This window comes from Podarcis raffonei, chromosome 4 (genome assembly GCF_027172205.1).
Source record: "Podarcis raffonei isolate rPodRaf1 chromosome 4, rPodRaf1.pri, whole genome shotgun sequence".
Lineage (NCBI taxonomy): Eukaryota > Metazoa > Chordata > Lepidosauria > Squamata > Lacertidae > Podarcis > Podarcis raffonei.
Genome location: NC_070605.1, coordinates 53,217,820 through 53,245,222, shown reverse-complemented (window position 1 = coordinate 53,245,222; position 27,403 = coordinate 53,217,820). Strand labels below are relative to the sequence as shown.

Genomic DNA, 27,403 nt, shown 5'->3' with positions numbered 1-27,403 from the left:
AAACGACTCAGAAACATACCTTTAAAAACAATCTCTCAATAATTCCCCCCACCCAAAGCACTTATTCTGATTTGTCTTTTATAAAGGCATTAACATCTAGATACTGTGTATGCTAAAGAAGAGGGGAAGCACATAAACCATTAGTGACAATCTGCCACCGTGCTAGTCTAATGTTAACAACTATCAGCAATCCTGTATACATAACATGTGCTAGCAGGGAACAGGTAAACCATAGAATAGTCTTTGGTTAAAACCCTGTAAATTAATAGCAAATTATTTGCACAAACCCCTATTTTCTTATTCAGACATTTTCTTTACTGTGAAATAAAAAGAGCTGCAGAGTACAGAACATGTTTGCCTTTTACGAAAGTTAATCACAGTTCGTAGCACTACTAAATTTTTGATGACAACTGCATTACCGTTCCTGCCATTTGCAAATGGCACTGGAGCTAGCAGATGTGTCCTTTGATAACTCTTCTGAATGCAGTGCAGAGTTTCTCAGCAACACTTTCAAGTATGTCCAATGCTGTTTTGCTAAAACTGAAAGTATACAATTTTTCTAAAGGCAGTTTCACAGAAATGGCATAGCTATACAGATGACCGGGTGTTTGTTTTTTTAAAGCACAGCATTTAGAAATATGGGCTATTGTCTCATGATGAGGAGGAAAATGTGAACAAAGATTTCCTTACAGTCAAACTAGTTCTGAGATGATCATGTCTCTTTACAAATGAACATTTCCTTTAGGAAAAATATAGAATGGTTTTAGGTGTTTTGGAGTTATTAGACAGTAAAAACTGCTTCAGTTATTAGCATCTAGCTCTGGTTTTTGTGCTTTTATGCCAAGTCCTTTCAGGTCTGTTTCTTCTTCATCTGTACATGACTGAAGAGAGCACATTTGCTTCAGAAATATGAAAAAACTTAGTTTTCCTGTTTTTGAGTAATATGAATGGTGCTTATGCCTGTGAAACAGAGAACTATTGCCTGACAAGAACATCAACCACAGCTTTACAAACCAGAGGGCAATTCAACAAATTCTTCTTTCACTGTCCAAGCAAGTTGTTAGGTCCAGTGGTCTGTTGTTGACATAAACTTATGTGCAATATTAGAACACAGCCAAAAAGTATCTGCTTGGCAAGATTACACAGATCTTCAAAAGTAAGTCTTTACATCACTTGAAATATTTGTCCTTTCCCACCAATGACACTAGTCCTAGGCCACTGAAATATGTGGCCTTGTGATTTCTTTATTGAATGTGATAACAAAATACACAGGAAAAAACATTTCACTACTTCTATGGGAAAGCCCCAGAAAACGGCACTACACAAATTTAGATTTTCAGAAAAGTCACCTCAGCACTGGCCATTTATAGGGTCCATTATATTGAATGAAATTTGTGTTGGGCTCATTTGCTGCAGCTGAGGCATTCTTGCTTCCAGCGTCTTCTCTGTTGGTGACCCTACTGACTGATTCCTTTTCCGCATCATCTGTCCAATACCCATCATGGGGAATCGACCTCTGCTTTTCACACAGTTAGGGCTCCCCAGAGGATTAGAGGCATTATTTAGCTGGGTTGGAGACACAGCTTCCTCTCTAAAAGAACTGCTCTTTTCGTCATATGTGAAGGACAGTTGAGTAGGATGAACTGGACTTTTAGTAGGACTGGGAGAAGTTCCCCCTGGCTGGAAGAGCGGAGACAATGTCCTTTCACTGGAACTTCTCCGACCAAAATTGACTGGCGAGCTTAGCATTCGATACTGATGCGTGGGAGAAATTTGGTCTATTTGGTCCTCTCTGTCGCCGGTTTCAAAAGAATGCACAATGTTCAGAATTAAAGGAGAATCCAAATTCTGGCTGCCAGGGCTTGAGGGCTCTTGCTGAGGAGAATCTTGCCGCTTGGTGAGCCTTGGGGTCCTTGGAACAGGTTGCTGGATTTCAAGGTATTCCAGAGAATAGGAGGTGACACAACCTGTCTTGGCTGTAGCTGATTCATGGAAGGGGCTCAAGCCACCAGGAGAATCTACAAAACAATTTTTTAAAAGAGTCAAGAAAAACCTTTCATGGATCCCCCCCAACAAATCATCAAGTGGGTGGATTTGAATTCAAATCCTAATCATAAACATACCCTCAGAACAATACAGTAAATACAAGTTTAATCCAAAATGTGTTTTCCTTAATGTGTGTTATCCTGCTTATTCCTTTTCCACTTTGCCTGCCTGCCCCCATCAGAAAGCTAACCTTTCTATCATTCTCATTTCTCTGTTCTGTCAAGGCTGTCAACCCCCTTCTCTCTCCCCCCCCCCAAGGGAATCTGTGGTCATGTCCCTTCCCAAGCTAATCAAACCTAAACCATCATCCGGGACAGAAAGAAAGATAACTGTGAACTAAGAAGTTTGAATAGAGGAAGGAATCTTATCTGAAAAGCCAGTGATGATTCAAACATACTGGAAGTCAGGAAACAGAACATTTAGAACATGTAATTATCCCCAAACACATTTGTCTTTCTGGGATGCATCTTGATGTTGAGTGCTGTAAGTCAACTGCTATTTCACAACTTATGCAGCAGTGAACGTGTATTTAAAACTGCCCATGCACGATGTGGCTAAATGTGACTCATTGATATGTATATCTGTGCAATATACCTAGTTATGAATACATGCTTTCTGAGTTTATAATGTACAGTTTTATATTTACATGTAAACAATATTAAGTGTACGTGCAAAAAATGTAAAATATGGAATGGACTTCTGCTAAAACCATGCTCTTAACAGCTATTCTTTGTTATGTTTGTGAATGGCCTACAGCACTAAAATGAATTATAAAATCAAATGGCAGAAAAAGAATATGAGTGTGGAGCAAGACCAAACTTAAATGCCATCCCATGCCTCTTGTGGAACAGTTTACATGACAGCTCTCCTGTCATGGTTTCCCCAGGGAATTCTAGCCTGGTAAGAGTCCTGAGAAAATATCATCACTCTCATCAGATTACAATTCCAGGAATTCAAATATTCTATACCCCCATCTCCCTGCCACAATTAGGATTCCCGAGGGATAGATAGTATGTGTTAAACAAGTTGATGGCTGTTATCCTATGCATCCTTAGCGGGGTGTAATCCCACTGAACACAGTGGGACATATACCCAAATAAAGATGAACTGAGTCACACTAAAATGCTGCAAGCCTATATGCACTGACCTGGGAGTAATTCCTGAACACAGCAGGGCCAGCTTCTGAGCAGATATGTACAGGATGGCAGTGAAAGTCTGTGATATGCCCTAATTTTCTCTGATCTGCAACTTACAAAGCAAGTCTAGATCACATCAAGAGCTGGAAGGATGGCTCCACTTACCTTTCTCTGGTGCAGCACCCTGGGTCGCTTTGTGATCATTCAGCAGAGCTTTTGTAGTCTGTATCTGTGTCAGAAGGCAGGTAGGAGGTTCTTTGTAGGTGGGGGAATTTTTCTCAGATTTCTTCAGAAGCGGGTGAAGAGGCTCTTCCTTCGTTTCCTGTTCCTTGACCTTTTTGTCCTTCAAATTTAAAAGCACATAAACAAAAACGGTTTGGTTTGTTGGAATCTGCTTTAGAAAGCTTCAAAAACAGGTGAAGTAAAAACACTGCTTCTTAACAGCATTCCAAGTTTGAAAAGGCAGCATTAAGTTAATGGAAGCAAGTTCATCAGGCTGGAAAAGGCGCCCCAGCCCTGTTTTGGGCCTAGCAACCTTATGTCCCCTTTGGATCCCTCTCCTTCCTGCGAGTAGTGCAGTTCCAGTAATTTGCCACCGTGTGACTTTCTTATATCTTCTTTCTCCCAAAACGCAATTCATGTGTCTGTACATGGAGGTTTCATATCATACCAGTAATAGAACTAGGATGGGAAAGTAGGAGCAGCTTTGGTTGGGTGGAGCAGAAGGAAAACATCCTGGGAGGTTGGTGGGATTTACAGCACCTCAGGTCTTGGGCTGTACCACCCACCACTGACAGGGATGAACACAAATTGATGGTGCATCAAGCTAATCATCGTAAATAATTGGCCAAGAAGTGAAAACTATGTGACCCCCCAACTGCTATTGAAAATTGAAGGATTCCAGAACACCAAGGTTACAATCTGACACCCAGATTTATAGAAGAGGATACCCAGGTTTCGTATGCTCCGAGATGAAAATAAGGAGCATCCATCAACAGCCTTGAAATCGAGCACTTGGTAGCGATTGGCATGTTATCAGCTTATGTGTTTAGCTCTGATTGCACAGGGAAGGATGCTAACTGAAGTTCAGCAAGCTGTCGGACTAGAAGCTATGACAGCATTACAAAGAATTACCTAGGATTAATAACAGTTGGTATAATATTTTATGTAGCACTTTCAATGTAAAGCATGCTTTATAATTTTTATCCAATCCATCCTCATGACAAGTATTGGATATTGGTCACTATGATTCCCATCACTCAGATGGTGACACAGAGATGTCTCACCAAAACCACTTGCAATTTGGATTCTGGCATCAGGTGGACAGAAGAACCTTCTTTTGCATTTGTTTTCCCCATTATTAAAATGATGCGGAAGAATTTTCTGCAAAGTGCAGGAGGACCCTAGGAGCTGTCTGGCTGCATCTCCATAGTAACGCTCTGATGCGCTTTCATGTATCTCTTACGTTCAGAAAAGCTCTTTGCAAGTGGATGTCCGTAGCTGCAAGCTCGGCTGAAAAGGATGTTTTGTCTGACTGTAGTAGGGGAAGAACACTGAGATGTGTGTCTCGTTCACATGTCTGTATCAAATGAAATTATCAAGGTGCCCTTAAGACATGCTACCAACAACTGCTGGTTTCAACTACATACATGTGCTGATGATAAAGTTTTGCAATAAGCCAGAACATGAGACACAATTGAAATTGATTTCCCACCCCCCCCGGCATAATTATTAAATCTTTATATGATCAAATATCTTAGGAGTCACACCCTTTCTATTAGTTTTTGATTCTATCCATTTGGCCTGGGGTGTATGTGCATGGGCACACATATTTCTGTATGTATGTATCTCTGTATGTATCTGTTGTGTCTATATATAGATGTACATATATGTCTACAAAAAAAAAACCACACACACATATACGCCAGCAAATAATTTTGAAAAAGTGTGAAGCAAGAATATTTACTGGCCCAATTAATTTAATAAAAACACAACATCACAATTAATACCATGGTTTTAACAGCAATCTTTGAAAAGTATTCTTTTTTTTTTTTTTTGCAAGTGCTGCAAATTAAATTACAGCTGTGAATGTTCACATCAGTCGAGTTACAGAAGCAGAAGAAGGATGAGCTCTGCTTTCCTTCAAGAACAGAGAAGGAAGAAAGTGGCTGCATTTCTGGACTGTTGCCAGAGGGAAGCTATGTCCTAACCTGGTTGCTAAACAACACCGAATTGGAGGTTGACTTCTAAAGCAGAATATTTATTTTGTTTTTCAATGAGCCATGACGGTTCATTGTTTTTAAGGTCTTTTTATTGTATTACTTCTATGAAACAATAGAGGGGCAATTCCCAAACAAAGCAAAAATGAAAGTGTGGCTAATAATTAGATTCATTAATTAAAAATTTCTGGTGCCCTGCTATATTGTCCAAATATTTAGTATTCAAAATAGCCTGTTGCCTGATATAGACTCCATCCCCTGGGCTGTGTGCACCACCAACTCTGTGTATCCTTACATCAGCTTTGCACCTCCGTACAATTGCCCTGTATGATCAGCACACTCTCTCTGAGCCGGAGGCAGAGCTGGATTATGGCTCTTGTGATAAATACATGGCATCAAATACAATGGTTCCACTTAGGTAAGTAGGGGGCAATTAGGGAACATGGCATTACAGCAAATGTTGGGCAAAGTGTTCTCTGCCATTGAATTATTCCTTAAGCAGAATCTGTTTTGGGAAATGCTGAAACCGCTCTGAATGAAAATAACAAGCTGTGGTGCAGCATTAGCAATAGCTTAACAGTTGCTACTTTAAAAAAGAAAAGAAAAGATATCAACAGCATCTATTGTCGACTTGTATTGACTTTGTTTCTAAAAATGGGGATAGTATTATTTCCTTCCTTCCATCCATCCATCCATCCATCCATCCATCCATTATATATATATATATATATATATATATATATATATATATATATATATATATATCCCACTCCTCCCTGAGGATATATTCAGCATTTGCCAAACTGGATTACCCCATGTTGCCTTGGCATGTTTTGTCATATGGTAAGTTTCTCTTGCACAGCCATCCTTCAAGAGACCTCTGGGCATGACTTTTTGTTTGTACTCTTTGTTGAACCAAAGTTGAAATAACAGTCAAGGGAAATGCCCAAGTATTGCCTGGTTCCAAATAATTGTAACCTGGTTTACCTCGTAGGTGTCCTTGTTTGACTTGTATTTTTCTATCCGACACCAATGGTTCATGTACACATTATCGGGAGCTTCTGTCTTCTGGAAGGATAAGTAATAATCGTAAGGTATTTGTGGGGAGAATTAGAGCACAGATTAGTTCAAATACTTGTTTAAAAGAATTGCAATCACTACTTCCACTCTAAATATTGGGGTGGCCAGACTGGAATATACTGGTGGGTAGGTAGGTGATTTGCATAGTTTGGGAAGTTCTGGGTTAAGAGCATCAACATCTAAAAGGCTTCCTCCCTATTCTAAATTAGGCTGCTGAAATAAAGAATGACTCATAAAGAGCCAAGAGTGGAGTTTTGACCTGGGCTGAGCATGTGGTTAGTACTAATTTGCGTTCTGAAAATATGTCCTTTCCCAGAGTCACTATTTTGCACCTGGTTCCTCCTCCTCAGGACATTAGTGGGGAAAAATCAAGTAGATCCCACAAGCCTGAAGTCTGCCCTCCTCAGTTATTATTTGACAGTATAGTCTAACAAAATTACAATCTTGTAATTGTCTAGTAACAGGTTAAGTCCAAATAACCATGGTAGGTAAACGGGTATAGGACTGTAGCCTCAATCTCACAATTATTTTACTTCAGAAATTGCTGTAAATAAATAGTCAGCTATACATCTTCTTAACATGCTTCCCTCCCAAATATAATCATAACCAGGGATGCATTTAACAATTCTTGTTACTCACAAAAATAATCACCTTCAGGTAAAACGGAAACCAATCAGATGTTGGTAAACAAGCACTAACCATGGGAATTAAATTATTTAAAAAATGCAACCAGTTTCCTTGATGCTTGAACTGGAAAGCCTGTAGGGCGTCCAAATTCTCTTTTAAACAAGAAACACCCAAAAGGCAGAGGGCTTACAAGCAACTTCCTCATTAATTGCACCTCTACCTACTTTAACAGAAAAAGAGTCAACCATCATGTAGCTCAAAAGGACAGGCTAACAATTCCTTCCTGATAATCTTTTATATAGCTCTGAGGTAGCACTGCTGGGAGTTTGGACTTTTCAAAGAAGACAGAGATAACAGAGGAAAGTGCTCTTCATTATTGATGGAACCTTCCTCGTATGGAAGAGGATAAAGACTGGGCCCTCTCAAAGTGTGTCACAGGTGACAGCTACAATCCATTTCTTTAATCTAGGAGCCAAGAGTGGAGTTTTGAGATTGAGGTGACAGTAACTGAGTTATTGTGCTGGTGTTCACTGTCTGATAGAAATCTATCATGGTCACAGAAGGCTGGCGAGTGATTTTCTACAAGCTCACAAAGCAACCTGGTATCACAGCGAGTTATTAAGATGATAGCTATTTCACTTTGAGCAATGTAACCAGCTTCTGGTACACCAAATTGCTTTTATGAACTAGTTCTGATACTTTGGGTGTGATAGCGATGCAGAAGAAAAAAAGATTATTTAAACTGAGATGTTCTGAGGAGAAAATGTAAAAAGGAATGAATCTAGCAAAAATAAAATCAATATCCCCCCCATGCAACTCTTGCCTATAAGATGACAACATGTGAAGAGCAATTCTAACAAAGAGCCCAGGTAGTGCAGGGCAATGGACTCAACAATACAGCTGCAGCCCTGCTGGAAGGGTGGAGTGTAGGGTTGTTGTTGTTTATTGTTGTTGTACCAGCACCATGTTGGCGCAGCTGAGGGGCTTGAGGATGGGGACCACTTGTGGATCCTTAGGGCTTTGGATCTAGTTTCGGAGTTTTCTACCTGGCTAGTAGCCGCCTTCTCAGTTAGCAGAGGCCAGAGGAGACACAAGGACTCACCATTCTAACCACACACACCCCAACATTTGGGCTTAGCATTCTGGCCTCAGTACGTTAAACGGCTATATCAGTTAAAAATCTGACCAAAAAGTTGCTTCCAAATAATTGTGTTACACACACACACACACACACACACACACACACAATTTGTTAGTACAGGTATGACAAAACCTGTGAACGGCAGGTACAATTTTGAAAAGGTACTCTTCCCCTCCCCTTTTGCACTTAAATTCAAACTTATATCAGTTTTTAAAACTGATTGATCAACTAATACTCTTATGATGAATTAAGGTTTTTGTTTCCAACATAGGGGTCAGCCCCAGAATGACAGTTATTGCTACCTCTAAGAGTAAACTCAGGTGCTGAGTGCCAAAATGACGTGGCCACCAAGAAACAAGAGAGCGGTATCAGAAGGCTCCGTGAAACCCTGACATTTGCAGAAATACAAATTACAACTGTTTAAAAAATCTTCTCTCTTTTAACCACCCCCACTGCCCTTTATAGCTTATAATCTCTTGGAGGACATGGCTACCTGGTTGACAGCAGGGGCATCATTGCCACTTACCTGGATGTTGCAGGAGCAGCAAGTGAAGTCAAGGCAGTGTGGCAAACTGGCAAGAGTGCCGGGACTGGCTTTGTCGGTGAGCCTGTGCTGACTGACCTTGCTGCTGCTCTGCCCTGGTAAATGGCAATGCTACTGCCACCGCCGCCGAGAGACTGGCTCTGCCTCCTCACTTCTTACACTGGAGACCCTACTTGTAACTAAGGCTGCATACACACTATGCTTTTAAAGCACATTCAAAGGGCATTTCCCCCCTCAAAGAATTCTGGGTTCTGTAGTTTGCTATGTGTTACTTTGAATTTCAACTGAGAGAGGTAAACTACAGCGTCCAGAATTCTTTGAAGGTAACAAACTGTGGAAGATTGGCAGATGAAGATGATGGATTTTTTGGAGCTAGCCGACCTGACTGGAAGAGTCCGCGACCAGAAGGAGGGGGATTACCAGGAGGAATGGATGAAATTTAAAGACCATTTAGTTAAATATATTAAGTTAAATTAATTGGAAAAGCTTGCAAATGTGATAAATTAATATGTTGAAATTCCGAATGGGAATGAAAGAAAGATGCTAAGTGATTAAGTTAATTTTATGAGAATATTGGTTTTGGAAAACCGTTAAAATGATATACACTGAAATTCAACCAGGGGGATACGAGGAAGTCATTTAACAATGTCAATAAGATTGGTTTAAATAAGGTTATGATTTATGTTTGTTTGTTTGTTTATTTGTTTAAAAATTTCTGGGAAATCAATAAAAAAAATTTTTTTTAAAAAAAGAAGGGAACAAATGTGCTTTGAACATGCTTTAAAGGCATAGTGTATATGCAATTTACCTAACTTAGCAAAACAGTCCCTATATTAGGGGGAAATTCATACTTTTGTTGTATATGCATTGTCAAAGCAACAGTCAGTGGCGGGTCATAAAATCTCTGTCCCACCACAATGAAACTTCCCCCTGATGTCCATGGGAACTCTATGCAGGAAGTGAATGCAAAGAACGGAACAGATATATGTCCTGAAGGAAAACAAGTAATAAAGATTTATTGCATGAGGTCATAGGCGAGAACTGTTTTGTTTAAGTGGCTTGTGCTGTGAGCTAAAAGGGCACACAAAGGTCAAGAAATGCTCTACAGGCTTTTACTTTCCAGTGCCACTTTTAAAAATAACAAATAAACTAAAATCACTAGGTTGCTTTGACTTGCTCCCAACTCACAGAGCACATCTTTTTACTCCTTGCTCTTACTTCCTGCTTTTAAGGACAGTTTTAACATAGAGCTATGCCTTTGCTATCATAATAAAGACACTGTAATGCTACAAGAACCTGCTTGGAGTGAGCTCTTTCTCCAAGGTTATAAAATTAAACTCTTCTCTGTTGCAAAATTAATGCAAAGTGTGTCATCTCCTTAAAGAAAATATAACACGATTACTCCTAACTTTTAATACATCATTAAATAGTTAATCATGCAGATCATTTTCTTCTGATTGAATTAACTTCCTTGCAAATGTCCATGTGACGAACCACCATCAGTCAAGTAGCTATCTTTCCGTTTAGCCCTCACTAGAAACGAGGACTGCAGCCAGTTATCATTGCTCCTGCAAGTGCACTGGCCAGCCATGCCTTCATTCTGGATATTCCATTCTATACACACACACCCCCGCAGTTGTCTGGTACTCCCTGCACCCCACAACAGACATTCAGTATTCTGTGGCCATTGAGCTTTTCTTCTTTTTTGTGGGAAGGGTCCCCTTAAGTTTTTTAAAATCTACTTTTGCAAATCTTGAGGTTCCCCAGAATGAGCTGGTAAGCTCCCTCTTGTTTTTCAGTAGCCCCATTTTGACTACACTGCCTTCAGAACTCAGCACCCGAGTTCAAGCTATTACTTGACTTGGGGAATGGTCATTCAAGCCATGTTGTTGTTGTTGTTGTTGTTGGTGGTGGTGGTGGTGGTGGTGGTGTTAATATACTGCCCTATACCTGGGGGTGTCAGAGCGGTTCACAGAACAAAATCAAGGTATAAAACCATAAAATACCCAATAAAAATAAAAACAACAACCCAATAGCCCCTCAACACACAAAAAAACACATTTTAAAAGGGCATAGGATATAAATCAGATCAACCAAACTTACTCTAAGGCCTGCCAAATAGCGTTCCAGCTTCTTATTAAGCAGGATGTAGATGGCCAAAGTGTGGCAAGCCCGGTTGGAGAGGACGGTATTGATCACATCACTGTTCTTATAGCCAAGCTTTTCAGTCATGTAGAGCAGCACACTCTGGCTGATGTCTTCTATGTGGATTCTACATGAAGAGAAAAGGGAAGGGGTTATTTCCCCCCTCCATCTTCTAGGGAGAGCGTCACCAGGGAGAGGTGACAACAGACATGCACACACTTTGTTAAAATAATGTGCGTATAAAATAGCGCTGGAAATGTTTTTTAAAAAACATTATCTAGTTACAACACAAATAAATAAATACCTATATGTAACTATTTTGAGGGGAAATGTTTCTGTAGCTTGCATCTTCCCCTCATATTTTTCTGTTGTGCCTTCTCATTGCTTCAGAATACCCGCAAGACCAATAAAGGTGCTAAACAGTAAGCATAAGCACTATATATAATGTTTAGTGCCCTAGAAATAGCACATAAAGAATGACAGCCTCCCTGGGAACCTATATTTGATTTGTTATCACTTTGGGTCAAATTCAAAGTGATGTTAAATGTTCCTTTGCATTTAACACGCATGTGGGTGTTTGTTTGTTTTGTTTAAATGCAAATAGCACCCACTGTGGAAGCTGGTAATTATAAGGATCACAGCAGATGGAGTGGGGTTTAATCCTTCCCTTCCCCTGCTCCAGCCCCAATGAAGATGGCTTCTCCAAAGCGGACATTTGCAAAGAGAAGAAAGTTCCCATTGGCACCACAAGACGTGGTGGTTTACATGGAACTATAAAAGGCAATTAGACCAATTCATGAAATATCAGTAATTACTAAATGGAACAACCTCGTACAAAGGCAGAAGACCTCTGGATCTAAAGGATCTAAAGGTTGCTAAAGGTCAAACATCATTGTTTGGAGATATCTAGAAGCATTTGGCTGGCCGCTGTTGGAGACAAAGACAATGGACCAGAGGGAACTTCAGCCTACAATCCTAAACACACTTGCCTGGGAGTCACTGGTGGAGGCAGGGGGATGCGGTCCGCCCCGAGTGTCATCCCTGAGGGGGGGTGACATCGCCCCCTACCCCCGGGTGCACAGCATGTGCACTGCTCCAGGTGCCAGAGCAGCTGCTGGGAGTAAGCCCCACTGAAGTAAGCTCCCACCTCTGATGGGAGTAAGCCCCAGTGAATTCAGAGGTGCTTATTTTTCAGTAGACATGGACTGGATTGTGCTGTTAATATGATCAATAGGGCCCTTAGGTTATAACGTTAGTTCAATGACTCATCTGCTTCACACATTTTGCCTGCCATTCAACATAACACACAAAAACAAACATACACACCCTAGCTAAGGACTGCTTGAAAAATTTACAATTTTCTTACATGGAAAACAATTCCACATTGGAAAATGCTTGAAAACCAAGCTGGGCCAACACATTTGATTGGTACGCATTCTGACTTGACTGCATTCGTGTTTATGCAATGAAATAGATTTATGTGTGATCATCATGGGTGATGATCTACATACACTATTCACTTTTTCTTCCTATCTGCAAGAATGAATGAATCCATTTATTTCAGTCACTGACCAGAGTGTAACATATACAACAACAGAGAGCATACAAACATAAATAGGTAAAATTAAGCTTTATGATAACAGACAATAAATAATTCAGATATAAAACAGGTAAAATATATAAGTCAAAACCTTAATCAATAATTTAAAACGTATTAAGTCATTGGCCATTTGATTCTCTCAAAGTTTGTCTCCTTAATTTTATAGCATCGGCGGCAGCAGCACAGAATTTACCCACTTTTAAGGTAATCTCTGGTTTCCTTTCCTCTATTAAGTATTTTAAGTAATTCCGATCTGCAAGAGATATACTGTGGAGAAAACTCATAACATCTAAAGTGCCCCAGAGAACAGGCAGTGGAACAACAATGTTTCAACAATGATTTATTTCATCCTCTGATGCACCTACTAAAGCAGCCATTTCTCTCTTGCAGTTTGCACACTTTGCGAACTTTTGTTGGTTAGAAGCAGCCAGCCCATTAATTTATTGGGTGGCCACAATAAGGCTTATATCCATCACATAAAATCTGCAGTAGATGCTTAGAAAGGTACCAGCCTCCTCTGCTGTATTAATATCCATCCATGTGTTACATAACCCTCATTACCATAGTAACTAGCACCTCACAATGATTAAAGGTTTTTATCCTCACAAACCCCTTTTTGAGGTTGGGAAATATAATCCTCCGCACTACAGGGCTGGGACAAAGGCACTGGGGAAGCAACGCGACTTTGTGCAAGGTTTCACCAGAGATTTGGGGCTGATCCAGGAATTGGTCCTAGCAACCCTAAAACCATTGCAGAATACTAATCTTGCTCCCTGCTGCTGAGGAAATATCAGAGACTGAGAAGAATCAAAAGTGAGAGCTGGCATAGTAAAGCAAATAAGGGGCGAGAATTGAAAGCCAGACAGTAGCAGGCAGTGGGATGGTGCAATTAGGGCAGTGTTGCTCACCTGCCTTCCCATCACTGCTGGTTCCCGAGAGCAAAAGGAGGAGGGGAAGGGAGCCTGGATGGCAGAGCCAGTCTGATGCACCTGCCAACACACCTGCAGTGCGCTGAGCTCCCCATGCACCACCCGTTTCAGGAACCTGCAGTGATGCTCACGATGAGATGGCAGGTGAGCAACATACCCCTGTCTGTGCTACCCTGCCAAACACTATTGGAGCCAGAGAGTCCTCAATCCAAATTTCCCTGCAGCTGCAGACATACTACATTGATGCAAAAGAACTCATGCTCAGCCTTTAACTTAGAATCTTAGCGTTGGAAGGGACCCAAGGGTCATCTCGTCCAACCCCCTGAAATGCAGGAATCTCAGCTAAAGCATCCATGACAGATGGCTTAACCACTTAACCAGTATATAGTCCATTGTTTTGATTTCTTTTTCCTGCAAATGTTTTATGTTGCTGTTCCTCATCCAGATCGAAGATACTCTTGTACCCAAGTATTTTTGTTCTGGGAGGGTGGTAATGGTAGAACGGCAGAATTTCAAAGTCATTCTTGGTCATGACTGGTGTTCTGGGAACTACAGTTCTTAGGAGCAAATAAAACTCATGTGCTTGCCATCATCGCAGTACACGTACCAACATTTCAAAACAGGAGAGATCTCTTGGACAACAGAGACAAGCTTTTCTCGAAAATTCTCCAGGCTCATAAATGCCAACTAATTCAGAAGTGAGCCAAGGGGAATTCACCCATCATTAGGGCTTATGCTGAATTTTGCAGGATCAGCGTGTGAGAGGTAACATTTGAAAACACACACACACACACACACACACACACACACACACACACACACACACACCTACCTCCTCTGGCTCACTCAAGCAGCCCTTCCTCATTCAAGCAACCCTAATGACTTCAGTGGAACTTTATCATGTTGGTAAAACAGCCTTATCTTGCACAGTTTACCTGTTTGGATACGTGACATTATTCAGAACTTTTCCATTCTCATTAAGCCAACGATTCGCTAAGGCTTGTTGGATGTTTGGCCTCTTTGTAGGATCTGGCTCTAGCAGAGATCGTAGGAAGTTCACAGCCGCTGTAAAGACATTAAGGAGAGAGGGAAAAAGTGTCACATGTTTTGCAAATCCTTTTTGTAGATGATTAATTACAAGAAAGCAACTTTACCAAAAACGTATCAGCTATTACCCCAAACATAACATGAATGGTATTCAGTATGAATTAGAAAAGCACATGGTTTCCAAATGGAGGACACCCCACCTCTAGAAACCTGCAAATATGGGCTGTATCTTTTACAGAAATGGTGTAAATAGCTCTAAGACTACATCATATGAAGCTACCTTAAACTGAGCTAGACCACTGGACTATATAGCCCAGTACTGTCTACTCTGACTGGCAGCATCACTCCAGGGTCTCAGGCTTTCCTTATCACCAGAACCTTTTAACTGGAGATTGCAGGGTTGATCCTGGTAAACTGACATGCACTTTATACATGACAAAATAAGCATTATGGAATCAAATCAGATGCGTCGTGAACAAACTGAGATCAGCTAAAGAAGTCCATTATAGTGATCCCTTCAATAGGTAAGGCAGATATAACAAAACAATATCTGATATATTATTCACAACTTATAAAGAACATGTACTACAAATTATAATTTTAGCCAGTTTAATGCTGCAAAGATTTTGTGAAGTAGTTCACGGTAATTATAATGTATACATGAGGAACAAGGCTTTGTTCTACATTACCCCTTTAAATACTTAAACAAATAAATTAATTAAACACACTTATAGTTGCAACCCTGATGAATCTGGTTTCTAACTCTTATTGAAATAATGGCAGTTACTTCTGTGTGGTTTCATCAGCCTGATTTATGCCAAGATCAGCTCTTGTGTTTATACAAACTGCTCACACCATCAGTACATTGTCAGCTTTAAGCATGGTAATTTATTTCAAATGGTTTTAAATTAAATGTGTGTTTATATATGCCTAAGCTTAAATCAAGAGTCTGACACTTTCTTCTGTGATTTAAAGGAGGGTCACAAAGCCCAATCTTAAAAGGGTCATGTGCCTTTTTAAGTTAGGAGGCTTTTTAAAAAAGGAAAAGAAAGATAAAAAACCAAGTTGGTATCTGAGCTACAGAAAGGCTCAGTAGTACAAAACCTAAGACTGTGATCTCTAAATCCAGTGGGATAAATCTTGCTCTCTGACTGTATAATTAAATGTGTGCGCCACAAGAAATTAATGAGGCTTTGCACTCAGCATAATAACTAATTTCTGCTTTGCATGTCACTTGTACCAAAACAGCCGTCACATGCAACTGTATTGAGTGGCCCATCTGGTGCATTCTCTAGTGACTACAGGAAACATTTGGAGAGGGTGCCAAAATAATCTTGGATGAGTTCCACAACAAGTGCTTGGAAAACGTGACCACAGCAACACTCCCCCCCCCACCTTTTGCTATAAAGAACATCAATCCAACTAAAAGTGCCAGGTTCCATGTATTTCTGCACCTCACGTGTAAAGAGAGCTGTTCACAAGGAAGATTCGCAGCAGCCTAAACAGTCTGTGATTTTTCCTTTACTAAAGAGAAGATAAGTTTGCCTTTAAAAGGCTACCATCTTCATTCAGCCACATTGTCATCCAACCTTCTCAGTACTATGCAAGGGCATTCCCTTAGCCACATTCACATCAGGCAATGATGTCATGCACTTTCCACATGAAGCCAGGAAAAGGAAATACATGCTCATGTTCCACAACAAATCAGGGTGCCAGGAAGAGAAGAAAAATTAAAGGCTTGTCCAATAAATCAGGATTGGGTGGTATCTAATCAGAGTAACGAGATTTTCACAACATATAATCTGAACTAAACGTTTTGTAAGAATCTTACTTTTGCTGCACTGGGCCTGGAATTTAAGGCATTTATTATGTCAGAGATTTATACTCTGTGACCTGAAAATAATTCATGTTGGTAGGGGGTTTTTTGGGGTGTGTGTGTGAAGAAGTGACTGTGTGTGATATGGGGGGGGGCAGCAAGATCTTGATTCCTTTCTCCCTGTAAGGCACCAAAGGGGAGAGGTCTGAAACTAGGATCTCCAGCAGCTAATACCAGTACTTCCCGCATCGCAAGCGCTCTTGATCTTCAGAAGGCCAGGATGTTTAGAACAAGGAAAAGGGTGTCCTCTAGGCCCCATCTCCTGCCTGAAAAGAGCCAGGCAAGCCAACTGGGTCACACCATAAGGCCTTGCAGCCATGTCAGACCACCAGTTTGCGTGACTTGTCTTAAGAATGCCTATTCTGCCTACTCTCCTGCTTTGCTTTTTCTTGACTGCCACAGACTGTGACCCTTGTCTGCTGCTGACCTTGTGCCTACTTCTACCCTCTCCACCCCTCTATTATTGCCTTGGAACTCACCTTTCTGTTTTGCTCTGGCTCAATACTTGCTTCTTGATCTTTGATCCATGTCCACTTAACTTGCCAGTGACCACCATGCCAATTGTCCCTGGTCTGTTGGTCCTCATATGCCTAATCTGGTGCCTGACCTCCTGTACCTAATGCCTTTCTGCTCCTTGTCTACCCATGTTCATATGGAACCACAGGTGCATCCTGTCCTGGAGCTAGGAAGAAGACTGACAATCCCCTTCCTTCCTGTCGTAATAAATCCCAGCTTCCTCTCCCCTTATGATCTTTTTGACAGTGAAAGGACAAGGTCTCCTCACTACTTAAAGGGAAGGGGGGGGGGCTGAAAGAAACTGGATCCAGAGGATGCATGACAGGATATTTCTCTGGCAGACTGAAGGCTACACACCTACACAATCTTCAGACCTTACAGGATTTTAGGAGTTGGAAGAGAATGCAAAACACACCCATCTTGCATCAGATGTGAAGTGCACATGAATGTGTTCTGAGCCACTCATATGCATTTTAAAGGGGCAACCAGCAAAAATATTCACATGAGATGCAGGGCCTATGTGTTCTGTACCAGTATCCTACTCAAGAAGGGAACTTTGTCATATGAGTAAGACTTAAGAATGTCCCACAAATCCCCACTGTGTGTGTGTGTTTTGTTTTTTTAGTTTAGTTTCAGATGTCACTTAGCTTCAGACGCTCAAGTTAACTGACCCAGAGCAAGGCAGGGAAGCGAAAGCTGGAAACACTTGTTCTATGCTAAACATACAACAGATGTTCAGTCTACCTCTTGAAACCACTTTGGCAAAATACGGAGCCACTGTTCAGAACCAATGACTGGCATGCATTTATTAAGCTGCAAGTGTTTGAAGATGGAACCAAACAATCCAGGTCAGCCTCCTGTTTCAGTGTGCAAAATGGCCAAAGGTCACTTCCTACATTATGAGTTTTCATTCAGGGGAGTTTTCACTCCTGTGAGCAAAACTGTCATGCAGAAAGAAAAATCCATTGTTTTAGGCCCACTCACAAAGTAAGCCTATGTATGGATACAGATCCTGCCTATAATATGGGAGTTCAACTGCTGCCACAGGCTTCATGTATGGAAAGTGGCCCTGACTTAGACCAGTTCTGTGTCTAAAAACACTGCAATAAATTACCCTTGCTCCACTCTGGCAAGTGACCGAGCAGCTAACAAGAAAATAAATCCAGAAATACAGGCCCCTCCTTTACAGATGCTTGCCTTGTTATGTGCATGTTTTACCAAGACATAGCTTCCCAGGTATTTTCTTTGCTTCTTGCTCTAGCAGACACAGAAAAACTGTACTGCTAGGGGTGGGAATGATGTGTCACTGAAAAATCCTGCTCTGACATTGGTCCTTCCCACATGAACAATGCACTTGCAAGCATGAATCACAAACCCAGAGAACAGATGCACAGCCAACATCTGAGAAACTTTCTGAGCACATGCGCTCTTCATAAGAACCACTTCGAATTTCTCCAAGCTTGTGCAACACAACAGGATAAAAGAACAACTTGCCGCTTAGCTGGGATGCAAATCATCAAAAAAAATCAAACTATTGTCAAAAAGCGGACGCAAAAAGCAACCAGTGTGGCACAGATCAATCAGCTTTGGAAATGGAGCCCTGTGTATCTAAATCTTGGGAAACTGTACCATATTAAGTATCTCTCATTTTTTGCTGCAATTTATTACTATTGATCCATATATTTTTTTAGATGTGTTTATTGGAGTTACACATTTTAGGTAATATATATACACACACACACACACACACACACACACACACAAATAAAATACAGCAATAACAAATCACATGAAAGAGGGTTGACATCATGCCAGGAAAAACAAGAGAGAGGATACCAAGGAAGATCAAAGCATATCATCACATATGTTACAAATTTCTATACCATAAACTCAGTTAAGAATATATCTATCAATTATTCCAAAACAACACAACACTTAAGGGCAAGCAGAATACATTAAAGAAACAGAAATTGTAAACACCAAAATTGGTCATCTGAAAGGAGGCTAAAGAACTATAAATCATTTTCATAAGAAGGCTTGCTGAAAAAACAAAGTCTTAATTTGGCACCAGAAGCTCATTACAGATGATGCCAACTTGATTTCAGTAGGCAGAGAGGTCAGTAATTCCAGAGCCAATTTATGGTCTCTGCTGGGGCAACACCAGTACCAAAGGGTCAGTTTCTTTCTTCATTAAAATTTACTCCAATTTCTTTTAATGATCTTCGTTTCTTTTCTTCTAACTCATTCTTGTGTGCTTGACCTGTTCTATCTTCTTTATAAAAGCGTCTTTCCCCTATTTTTTTCTACTGCTATTTTATATTTTTAACTACTAACTCTTTTCTGATGTTTACTCTTCTTAACCTGAGTATCTTGCTTTTGTTCCTTTTCTCAGCTTCATTCCTTCTCTTTCTAGAATCACAGAGTTCTAGAACTGGAAGGTACCCAAAGAGTGATCTAGTCCAACCCCCTGAAATATAGGAATCATGCCCACAGCTGTCCTTGAGTGGGCTCGAACCACCAACCTTCTGGTTAACAGCCCAACACACTGGCCCACTGCACCACTGGAAGCATCCATTCTTAATTCTGCTGTCAGTTTGGTGTTTTCCTGCTTTCCTTTTGTTTCATCACTTCACTGGGTTCCATTTCCTTATTAGATCCAGTGTGAGCTACCAAGTTTTGTTCTTCATACAATCACATAATGTGAAGTAACCTTAAAGCTCATCTAATCTAAGCCCTGTGCAACACAGGGAATTTACTGCTATGGCATCCTTGATAAGAGGTCATTCATTCTCAGCTTTATCATACCAAATGTGAAGATGGTGGTCCCAATAAGCAGAACAGCTCAGCAAGTGACTTATACCCTTGCACGGCATTTCTGTCCTATCAGATATCCCTGCTGGCAGCTTGCATCAGTGTAGAAAAGTACACAGTAGGACCTATCCATAAAATTAGCAGCTCTGCACATTATGGCTGGTGCATGGAACAGCTGCCAAACAGAGGGTATTTCAAAAAGGCACACTGAGAGCATTCAGCCAACAAAAGCCAACACACATGAGTCCAATATACAGCTCCCATTGATCTACCAGTGGGTTAGAGATAGTGGTGAAGTCTTCACTGGTGATAGACATGCTAGTTGTTAGTCTTATTAATTGCCTTACAAACTATCTCAATGTGGCATAGAATAAAAAATAGGATGCATCAGTACAAAAATCACATAAAATGTAAGGTTTAACACAAAATAAGAGCAGCCTGTACCAGTGATCACACCAATAAATGATAATACAGTAAACACCACAGCTACCCCCTCTCCTAGCAACATGGCATGATCACAGGACCCAGGAAACATGAAAGTTTGCATATTGCCTCCTGCACTTACATGTGTTAAGGTGATGATCAACAAGAAGTATAGGAAATTCTCATGTATATCACGAGCTAATGTGGCCTCCAGATATTGTGGACTACGCCCTCTCATCATTCCTGACTATTGGCCATTCCAGCTGGGCTGAAGACAGCTGTAGTTCAAAACATCTGAGACCACCACTTTGGCTAGCTCTGATCTAATGCAATTGTTCACAGGAGGATCTAGCATAATTGCTGTCTGGGCTGCCTGTCTATAAGAAATGAGTTAGCAATGTCACTCAGCAGCCAAAGCCTCATTTTAATTTAGCTTCCATGTTTACCAAGTTTGTTATAAGACAAATAACATATCTGTAGTGTTAAAAACTCAGTGGTAGCTGATGCTCATTAGGACTGGTAGGGCAGCCAACAATAGATAAAGCCAATGACAGGCGGAGCTGAGTAATTCTAGTTTTCTCCCACCATTCTCCTCCCTGCTGAATTCTATAAGGGCAACAATAAGACTAGAGGAGAGACCTTACCCCGGGACTTGCTGTTAAGTAAGAAGACAAGCTGGTGGGGGGTTGGCCGAGGGCAGAATGGGGTTGGTGCGGCAGCACCTCATTTGGTCTAATGGACCAGCCTCCACTGTAAACTGCTATAAATGCCAGCACCTAATTCTTCATGAAGTTGGCTTAATGGACCATGCATTTGCCTACCATCAATATACCATTTTTCACAGTTGATCCCTGGGGTACAAGCAACTATGCTGTACCGATAAATCTGTGGCGTATGCATTTTCAATAAATTCTGCATCCAATGCAATTTGAAACGGGGAGGAGGGAAGGCTTCAGAATAAAACGGGTACACAGTTAAAACTTCAGTGCTCTGTATGAACAATCCTTTTGGAGGTAATTCCACTAACCCTCTTTCTGCAGATGGAACACATCTGAAGCTCAGCAGTCATAAAAAGAGAAACCATGAATTAGTCTGAGGTTTCTGCCAAGTTCCACAATTCTGGAATCCAGCCCATTTAAAATCACTAACAGAATAACAATATTTCCTGAAAGGCTTTGTGGAAAGTCATCTTCAAGAAGGAGGGGTGAATAGCCTACAGAAAATGTTGCTATTTATTTGACATATTACTTGGGGCTGGGGGAGGGGAGACGCATAATGGTCAGCGACTTCTGGGCTTATATATAGCCTGATAGACTAGTAAAAGCCCTGGGCTCCATTCCTGACATCTCCAAGTAGCCCTAAAGACCCCGGTCTGAAACCATGGAGATCTGCTGGAAGTTTCCTACATGCTCAAGCCTCAGAACCCTATCTGAGTCCAGGAGGGAACATCAACCCTTGTGATCAGGTGGCAATCTGAAGCCTCAGATTGGTCGGGTTCAATATAAATACCAGGCACTTGGCCTTCTATCTTTGGCACTCCAGGTTCAGAACCAGTATGCCACGGGTCAGTGGGGTAACGGGGTGGGGGGCTACTGCCTCTCTATCTTTTGCTTATGGGCTTCATGGAAGCACCCAGTTGGTCAAAGTGGGAAACAGAACATTGAACTAGATGGATCTCTGGACAGATTCAGCAGGGTTATTGCTTGCTGCAATTAAGGTCCCAGATTTAAGCTCAGGCCAATCATTCTGAACTGGAAGTGCACCTTCCACATCTGAATTTCGGGTACAATTGCCAATGACTCCAGCTTGGTTGTGCCACACAAAAACAGCAAATGGGTGTATGGCATTTAAAGCCTAGACATCACATTAGTGGCTCCTCTCTTTTTTTGTCTGGCTCTTTGTCTATGGGGAGCCCCAGGCAGACCAACTCTATGTTACAAATATGTCTGCAAACATGACATGAAGGCTGGCAACATCAACCCTGTCATGTGGGGAATCCCTTGCAGACAACCACAGTGCCTGGAGACAGTCAGTTTGTGCATCCTCAGCAGTGACCAGGGGGAGAAATGACCTTTGGGAGGAGTGCAGAGAGAAGAAACGCCATGGTGCATCTGCAGAACAACCAGACCCCTTCACCTGCCTCTCCTGTATCGGTCTCTACAGCCACAGCAGGCGCTGTAACCTTCCAACAGTTTGACTTCATCCCCCTCTCCTCCATTGTCTCCCGAGACGGACAGATATCAACATGGATAGATGGGTATGTGAACATGTGAAAGGGAGTAAGTGTGCAAATGCACACTAATCCTTTGGTGAAGCCTACCAGCTAATTTAAACTTTTCAATGTGCCATCATCCACTGAGAAACAGTCAAATAAATAAATAAATATAAAGCCTTTCACCCTGTTTCTAAAACTTGTCTAATGCAGCAATTTGTGAAGCATTGCAAAGAACTTCTACTGTTACAAGCACAAAGAGATAACAAGAAATGTCATATTAAATCAGTGTCTGAAGAGTCACCAAACGTGCAGTAACTGAATGTGACTTTAATCAACATTTGATGTATAAAGTTATGCAACACGGCATAAAGGCTAGCAACCTTAGGTCTTCTCTATTAAGTAATATTGCCAATACTGCTGCAATAGTGAACAGGTAGAAGTAAGAGCATAACAGTGAAGTAAGTTTAATTTCTGCAATAATACTGAACATAAACTTGTAGAAAGAGCCTACTGCCAATTATTTTCTCCTTTATTAGTGTAAATCTTCTGATACCACTCCTGACACCAGTGACATTAATAAAATACCCCACCTAACAAAACCAAAGAAAGTAACAAAAAACAGGAGTAACTCCCGCCCCAAATGTGCTGTTGAAGCAAAAGTGAAACTTTCCATTTACTCCACTGGGATATGAAAACTACTCATGCATGCAAATATTTGAAGAACTGGATTGGTCAAATTACCAGTTTCAATAGCTCTGACAGAGAAACAAAGCAAGCAAAGTTATGTTTGTTCTAACCCACTTGCAGCTAAAGTACAAAATTGGTCATTAAGGAACAGAGCTTCATAACCATTATGACACTAATTTATAGCTTGACACACCAAACACACTTCAAACAAATCCTATGGGTAATTCTCACTATCATCTTATACTGAAACCAAGCTTGGAATGTAAAAAAGGAACACTTTTATTTAGGCTTTTATTTATTACTCCTAATGCATTGGAATAATATGATATATAACTTCCACAGTGATTTGGGTTAAGTGAATTTCAAATCGTTCTGACTGAAAACTTGCCCAGGAGGGAATCTCAGGAAGATCAATAGACTTTACTCTTGGGAAGAATGTAGCCCTTCCATCTTCTGATTAAACCAACACAGGGAGAGAGACAGAAAGCACAAATCAAGTGTGAAATTACAGACCAAATAGGTTGATTCAGCAAAGTTCTGAACACTCAGCCCACCAGAAACAAAAGTTCTGATGTACAGTACAACATTAATTATGAGGGCTGTATTGACTTAAATGGAGTAGCACTTAAGTAACTGCATTATTTACCTGTGGAGAGCTGAGTAGGGAAAGGATTCATTTCTTTGTCTACCATTTTCTGGTACAGTGCTCTCAGACTGAATGGCTCCACAGTAAACGGCAGTGTCCCAGTCAACATTGCATACATATTCACCCCACTGTAAAAGAAGAGTGATGGAGGAAACTGTCAAGAGAAACAATTCCCTTAGAAACAAGACAAGGCATGCAAGAATGCATTAAGTTCACTAGCCTATGGTTTATCACACTTATGGAACATACATGAACATATGTTACTATTGGTCCATCTAACCCACCACAGTTTATTCCGATTGACAGGTATCAAATGTTCTTTAAAGGCAATGGTCTTTTCCAGCTTTGGTATCCAAGATCCTTTTCATAGGAGAAGCAGGGATCCAAACTGGGACTTTCTGCACCCAAAGCACTTGCTCTATCACTGAGCTCTTCCCATAGAAGCCATAACACAATGTTCTCTAGAAGTGCAGCAACAGTCAGCTGGATCTTGTGTCTCGATCATGTTTAGAGTAGACCCACTAAAACCAATGGAACTTTAGTGTGGTTAAGTCTGAATCCAACCCAGTAGCATTTAGCCTCCCTTCAGAGTATCTGCATAACCAGTTTCTTGAGGGATAAAACCATTCATAGCATGGTTTAAGAATTAATTTTGATTTGAGAAGTTAAATTCTCAATTTAACTTAACAATTTAACAAATTCTGATTTGAAAAGTTCAGAGTTTTAAGGGGTGATTCGGTTATATGGAAATAAGATTTGCTTATGTGCAAAAGGACCATACACAGGATTGATTCACACTATGCTGCTTCCATGCACCAAGCAAGTGCAAAACCCAAGGACTAAGCAAGTGCATTATAAGGTATATCCTATAATACAGCATTCCCTGTAGACGAACAAGCTATGAGTCAACTGTCTCTCTCCTTAAATTAAATGGTGCAGGATGTTATTGCCTGAGAAGGTTAAAGGGCAAGAAAAAAGAACGATGGCATTCTCTGTTTGAATCATGTCACAGTAAGAGCTTCTTCGTTCAGCAGCTCCAGCTTGCTGTGGATGGGTGACCCTATGTAGGAGCAACCAATTAAGGAGCAGTGTGACAGTTTCGATTTGGATTTTCTCGAAGCACAGACACTGTAAATTGGGCTTCAAAATATAAAGCTCTCTGAACTAGCTGCTTGCAAACAAAGGACAAAGCAAAACAAAAAATCCCAAAGAAGGAAACTCGTATCTGTTCTTAACTGCACCGAGATCAATGGAATTAATTCAAATTTCCAGACAGGGAAGTCTGAACATTTCTTGAAACACATTCATCTTTGTTTGCCTGTAGTACCCTGGAGTATTAAGATTTCCACTGCAGTCACTGAAAAGTTCATATCAGTTCCTATAAAAGCAAATTATTTGACAAGTTTCTTCAGCCAAACGTATCTCCTTGTTTTCTGACAACAACATTCTGGGTAACTTCTGTCCCTGCTTCACAAACAGCTGTAGACAACAGTTTGTAAATCCCAATGGCCAAGGTCACTAAACACTCTAGGCAGCAATTACTTTGGAGAATGAACTATATCATCTTACATTTGGAAATTCCTGGCAAATTGGAATCCTGACATTGTAAATGCTAACATTTACAATCATCAGCACTGTAACTATTTTCCCAAAGTTACATATTTTAATTTACCAGCCGCTCCAATTAGAACTTATATAAAAGTCAAGCAAGAGAAGTCAACCCCCACCCCCTGCATGCATGTAGCTTTTTCAATTATAGTAACTCACATGGACCAAACATCTATTTTGGGACCGTATTTTTTTCTTGCAAGCAGCTCTGGTGCTGCGTAGGCTGGACTACCGCACTGCGTGCTGAATGGATCAGAGTATCCCAAGATACTTGCACAGTTGCTCAAGCCAAAGTCTGTGAAAAAGAAAATAAATAAAGCTTTCAACATTGCACAGGAGAAACAACAACCTCGCAATATTTGTACTTTGCTGCAATCATTTACCCAGTTAAAGGCTTCCTTTTTAGTTAAGAGCTTTTTATTTGAGTCTAGGGGAAATTTAAATATAAATTTAGTCAGGAAACTGGAATAACACTTATGAAAAAAAGATGACAGTACGAGCTCAAGTGTCTTAAGTAAATGCATATAAAATAGCTTTCTCCTTGCCTGGCAGAACTATTTGAGAGGCTGGAATCTTAAAGAGTACAATCCTGCTCTCCTTGCATCTTTGCAACAGTGTGTGTGGTTGCATGCTACAGAACTGAGTATAGCCCTACCTATAACATCATGAGGATTTGATCAGATGCATGGTAAGGACTTGAAACCTATTTCTTAGGATCAAGGATGAAGTGATAGACATATAGAGGATTTACATGCCAAAATAGTATTTCCATCATTGGAGCCCTGGGGTTCTTAAGGACATCAGGAGGGCTAAGGGAACTTGAAACCTGTACTTCGGATTGAGAGCACACTGTGAGGTTACACAATACCATGAAACAATCTTTTTTGTCCTTGGGGCTCCCAAGGTTCTGGGTCAGAGGGGGAGACCCATTTGGGGCAATATATGATGGCACAGAGGGGTCACAATGCATTCCCAAACCATGTTTAAGGCAGCACACCAATAGTATTTTCAGGGAGAATCCTAAAGCAGTCCTAAAGGGGGGCAGGTCTTACAATGAAAAGGGGGCACAGCACGTGCCACTTTTCAGTTTGATGGATGGTAGTTCTATGTATGCATATGTGTGTATATCTCCCTTAAAGGTTTTATATGTCTTAAACATTCAGAAACAGTCTCACACAGAGCTTTGTGTAGTTCACAATGTCTTGTTCGCTTTTTACTTCTGGTCCCATTTTAGGCAACAATTTTCATCACCTCAGAGGTGATGAAGCCTCTCTGATGAAATCATCATCATCTGGCTTCTACTGTGCACCCAGACTCATTGCTGCTAGAAAATGTGTAGGCATAGAATTAAATACATAAACAGATGTTCTGCTAAGGGGAATATTTTCCTATCAATGCCCACAACTAGCATTAATGGGAGCTATAAACAGATAGTAGAATAAGATGAGTAATCTATGGTGTCTGCAAAATGTGGATGAACAGTGCTCTGAATGAAGTTGATAGGCAGTTGAAGAATCAATGGGCCATTGACAAATTAGATATAAATATAAAAGGCTTCTCAACCAGTTTCACATTCTATTTCTGCAGATGAGTAAGCCAATCATATGGAGTGGGTGGGGTTTTGCCTGATGCTGCGAGACTAAGGCTGTGTTCACACAACAGTGTATTTCATTTCCACAATGTTACCTAATTGTTAATCGCTGCATTAAATTTGAGCATTCACATGACATAAAAGCCACTTCCAGAAATGTAACACAATATAGCACAAGTTTAGTACTCATCTATATGTTAATTGACTTCCAGAAAAAAATCCATTTGCAAATAAAACAGAAAGGCAAAACTTTCTTGGAACTGAAGCTCTCAAATCCACACATTAAAAAGCAATGGTATGGTGGTAGAAGGATGTTCACACTCCAACTATATTTGCAATGATATGCCATTATGCATGCTCAAATTTTAGATTCCCTGCCCTTAAAAACACCATGCTTCCAGGAACAGAGCCCAGATGTTGCATTTGTCTGTGGCAAAAGTAGTGATTAGGGGCCAAGAATACACATTATTAGGACAACATGTGCATGCAAGTACATGAAAACAAGCATCAACCATT

General features: G+C 40.7%; 1 protein-coding gene across 1 annotated transcript in view; it reads right to left on the bottom strand.

Moving 5' to 3' along the window:
• Positions 1-722: 722 nt before the first annotated feature.
• Positions 723-27,403, bottom strand: part of HUNK (hormonally up-regulated Neu-associated kinase) — a 53,978-nt gene continuing 27,297 nt past the window's right edge. Inside the window, exons 4-10 of the mRNA XM_053386591.1 lie at positions 25,456-25,591; positions 23,689-23,816; positions 14,403-14,532; positions 10,897-11,065; positions 6,389-6,469; positions 3,348-3,525; positions 723-2,018 (exon numbers count right to left, since the gene is read on the bottom strand). Coding sequence (XP_053242566.1) covers positions 1,351-2,018; positions 3,348-3,525; positions 6,389-6,469; positions 10,897-11,065; positions 14,403-14,532; positions 23,689-23,816; positions 25,456-25,591 — 1,490 coding nt within the window. The 3' untranslated portion in view covers positions 723-1,350. The remainder of the gene's footprint in view (positions 2,019-3,347; positions 3,526-6,388; positions 6,470-10,896; positions 11,066-14,402; positions 14,533-23,688; positions 23,817-25,455; positions 25,592-27,403) is intronic.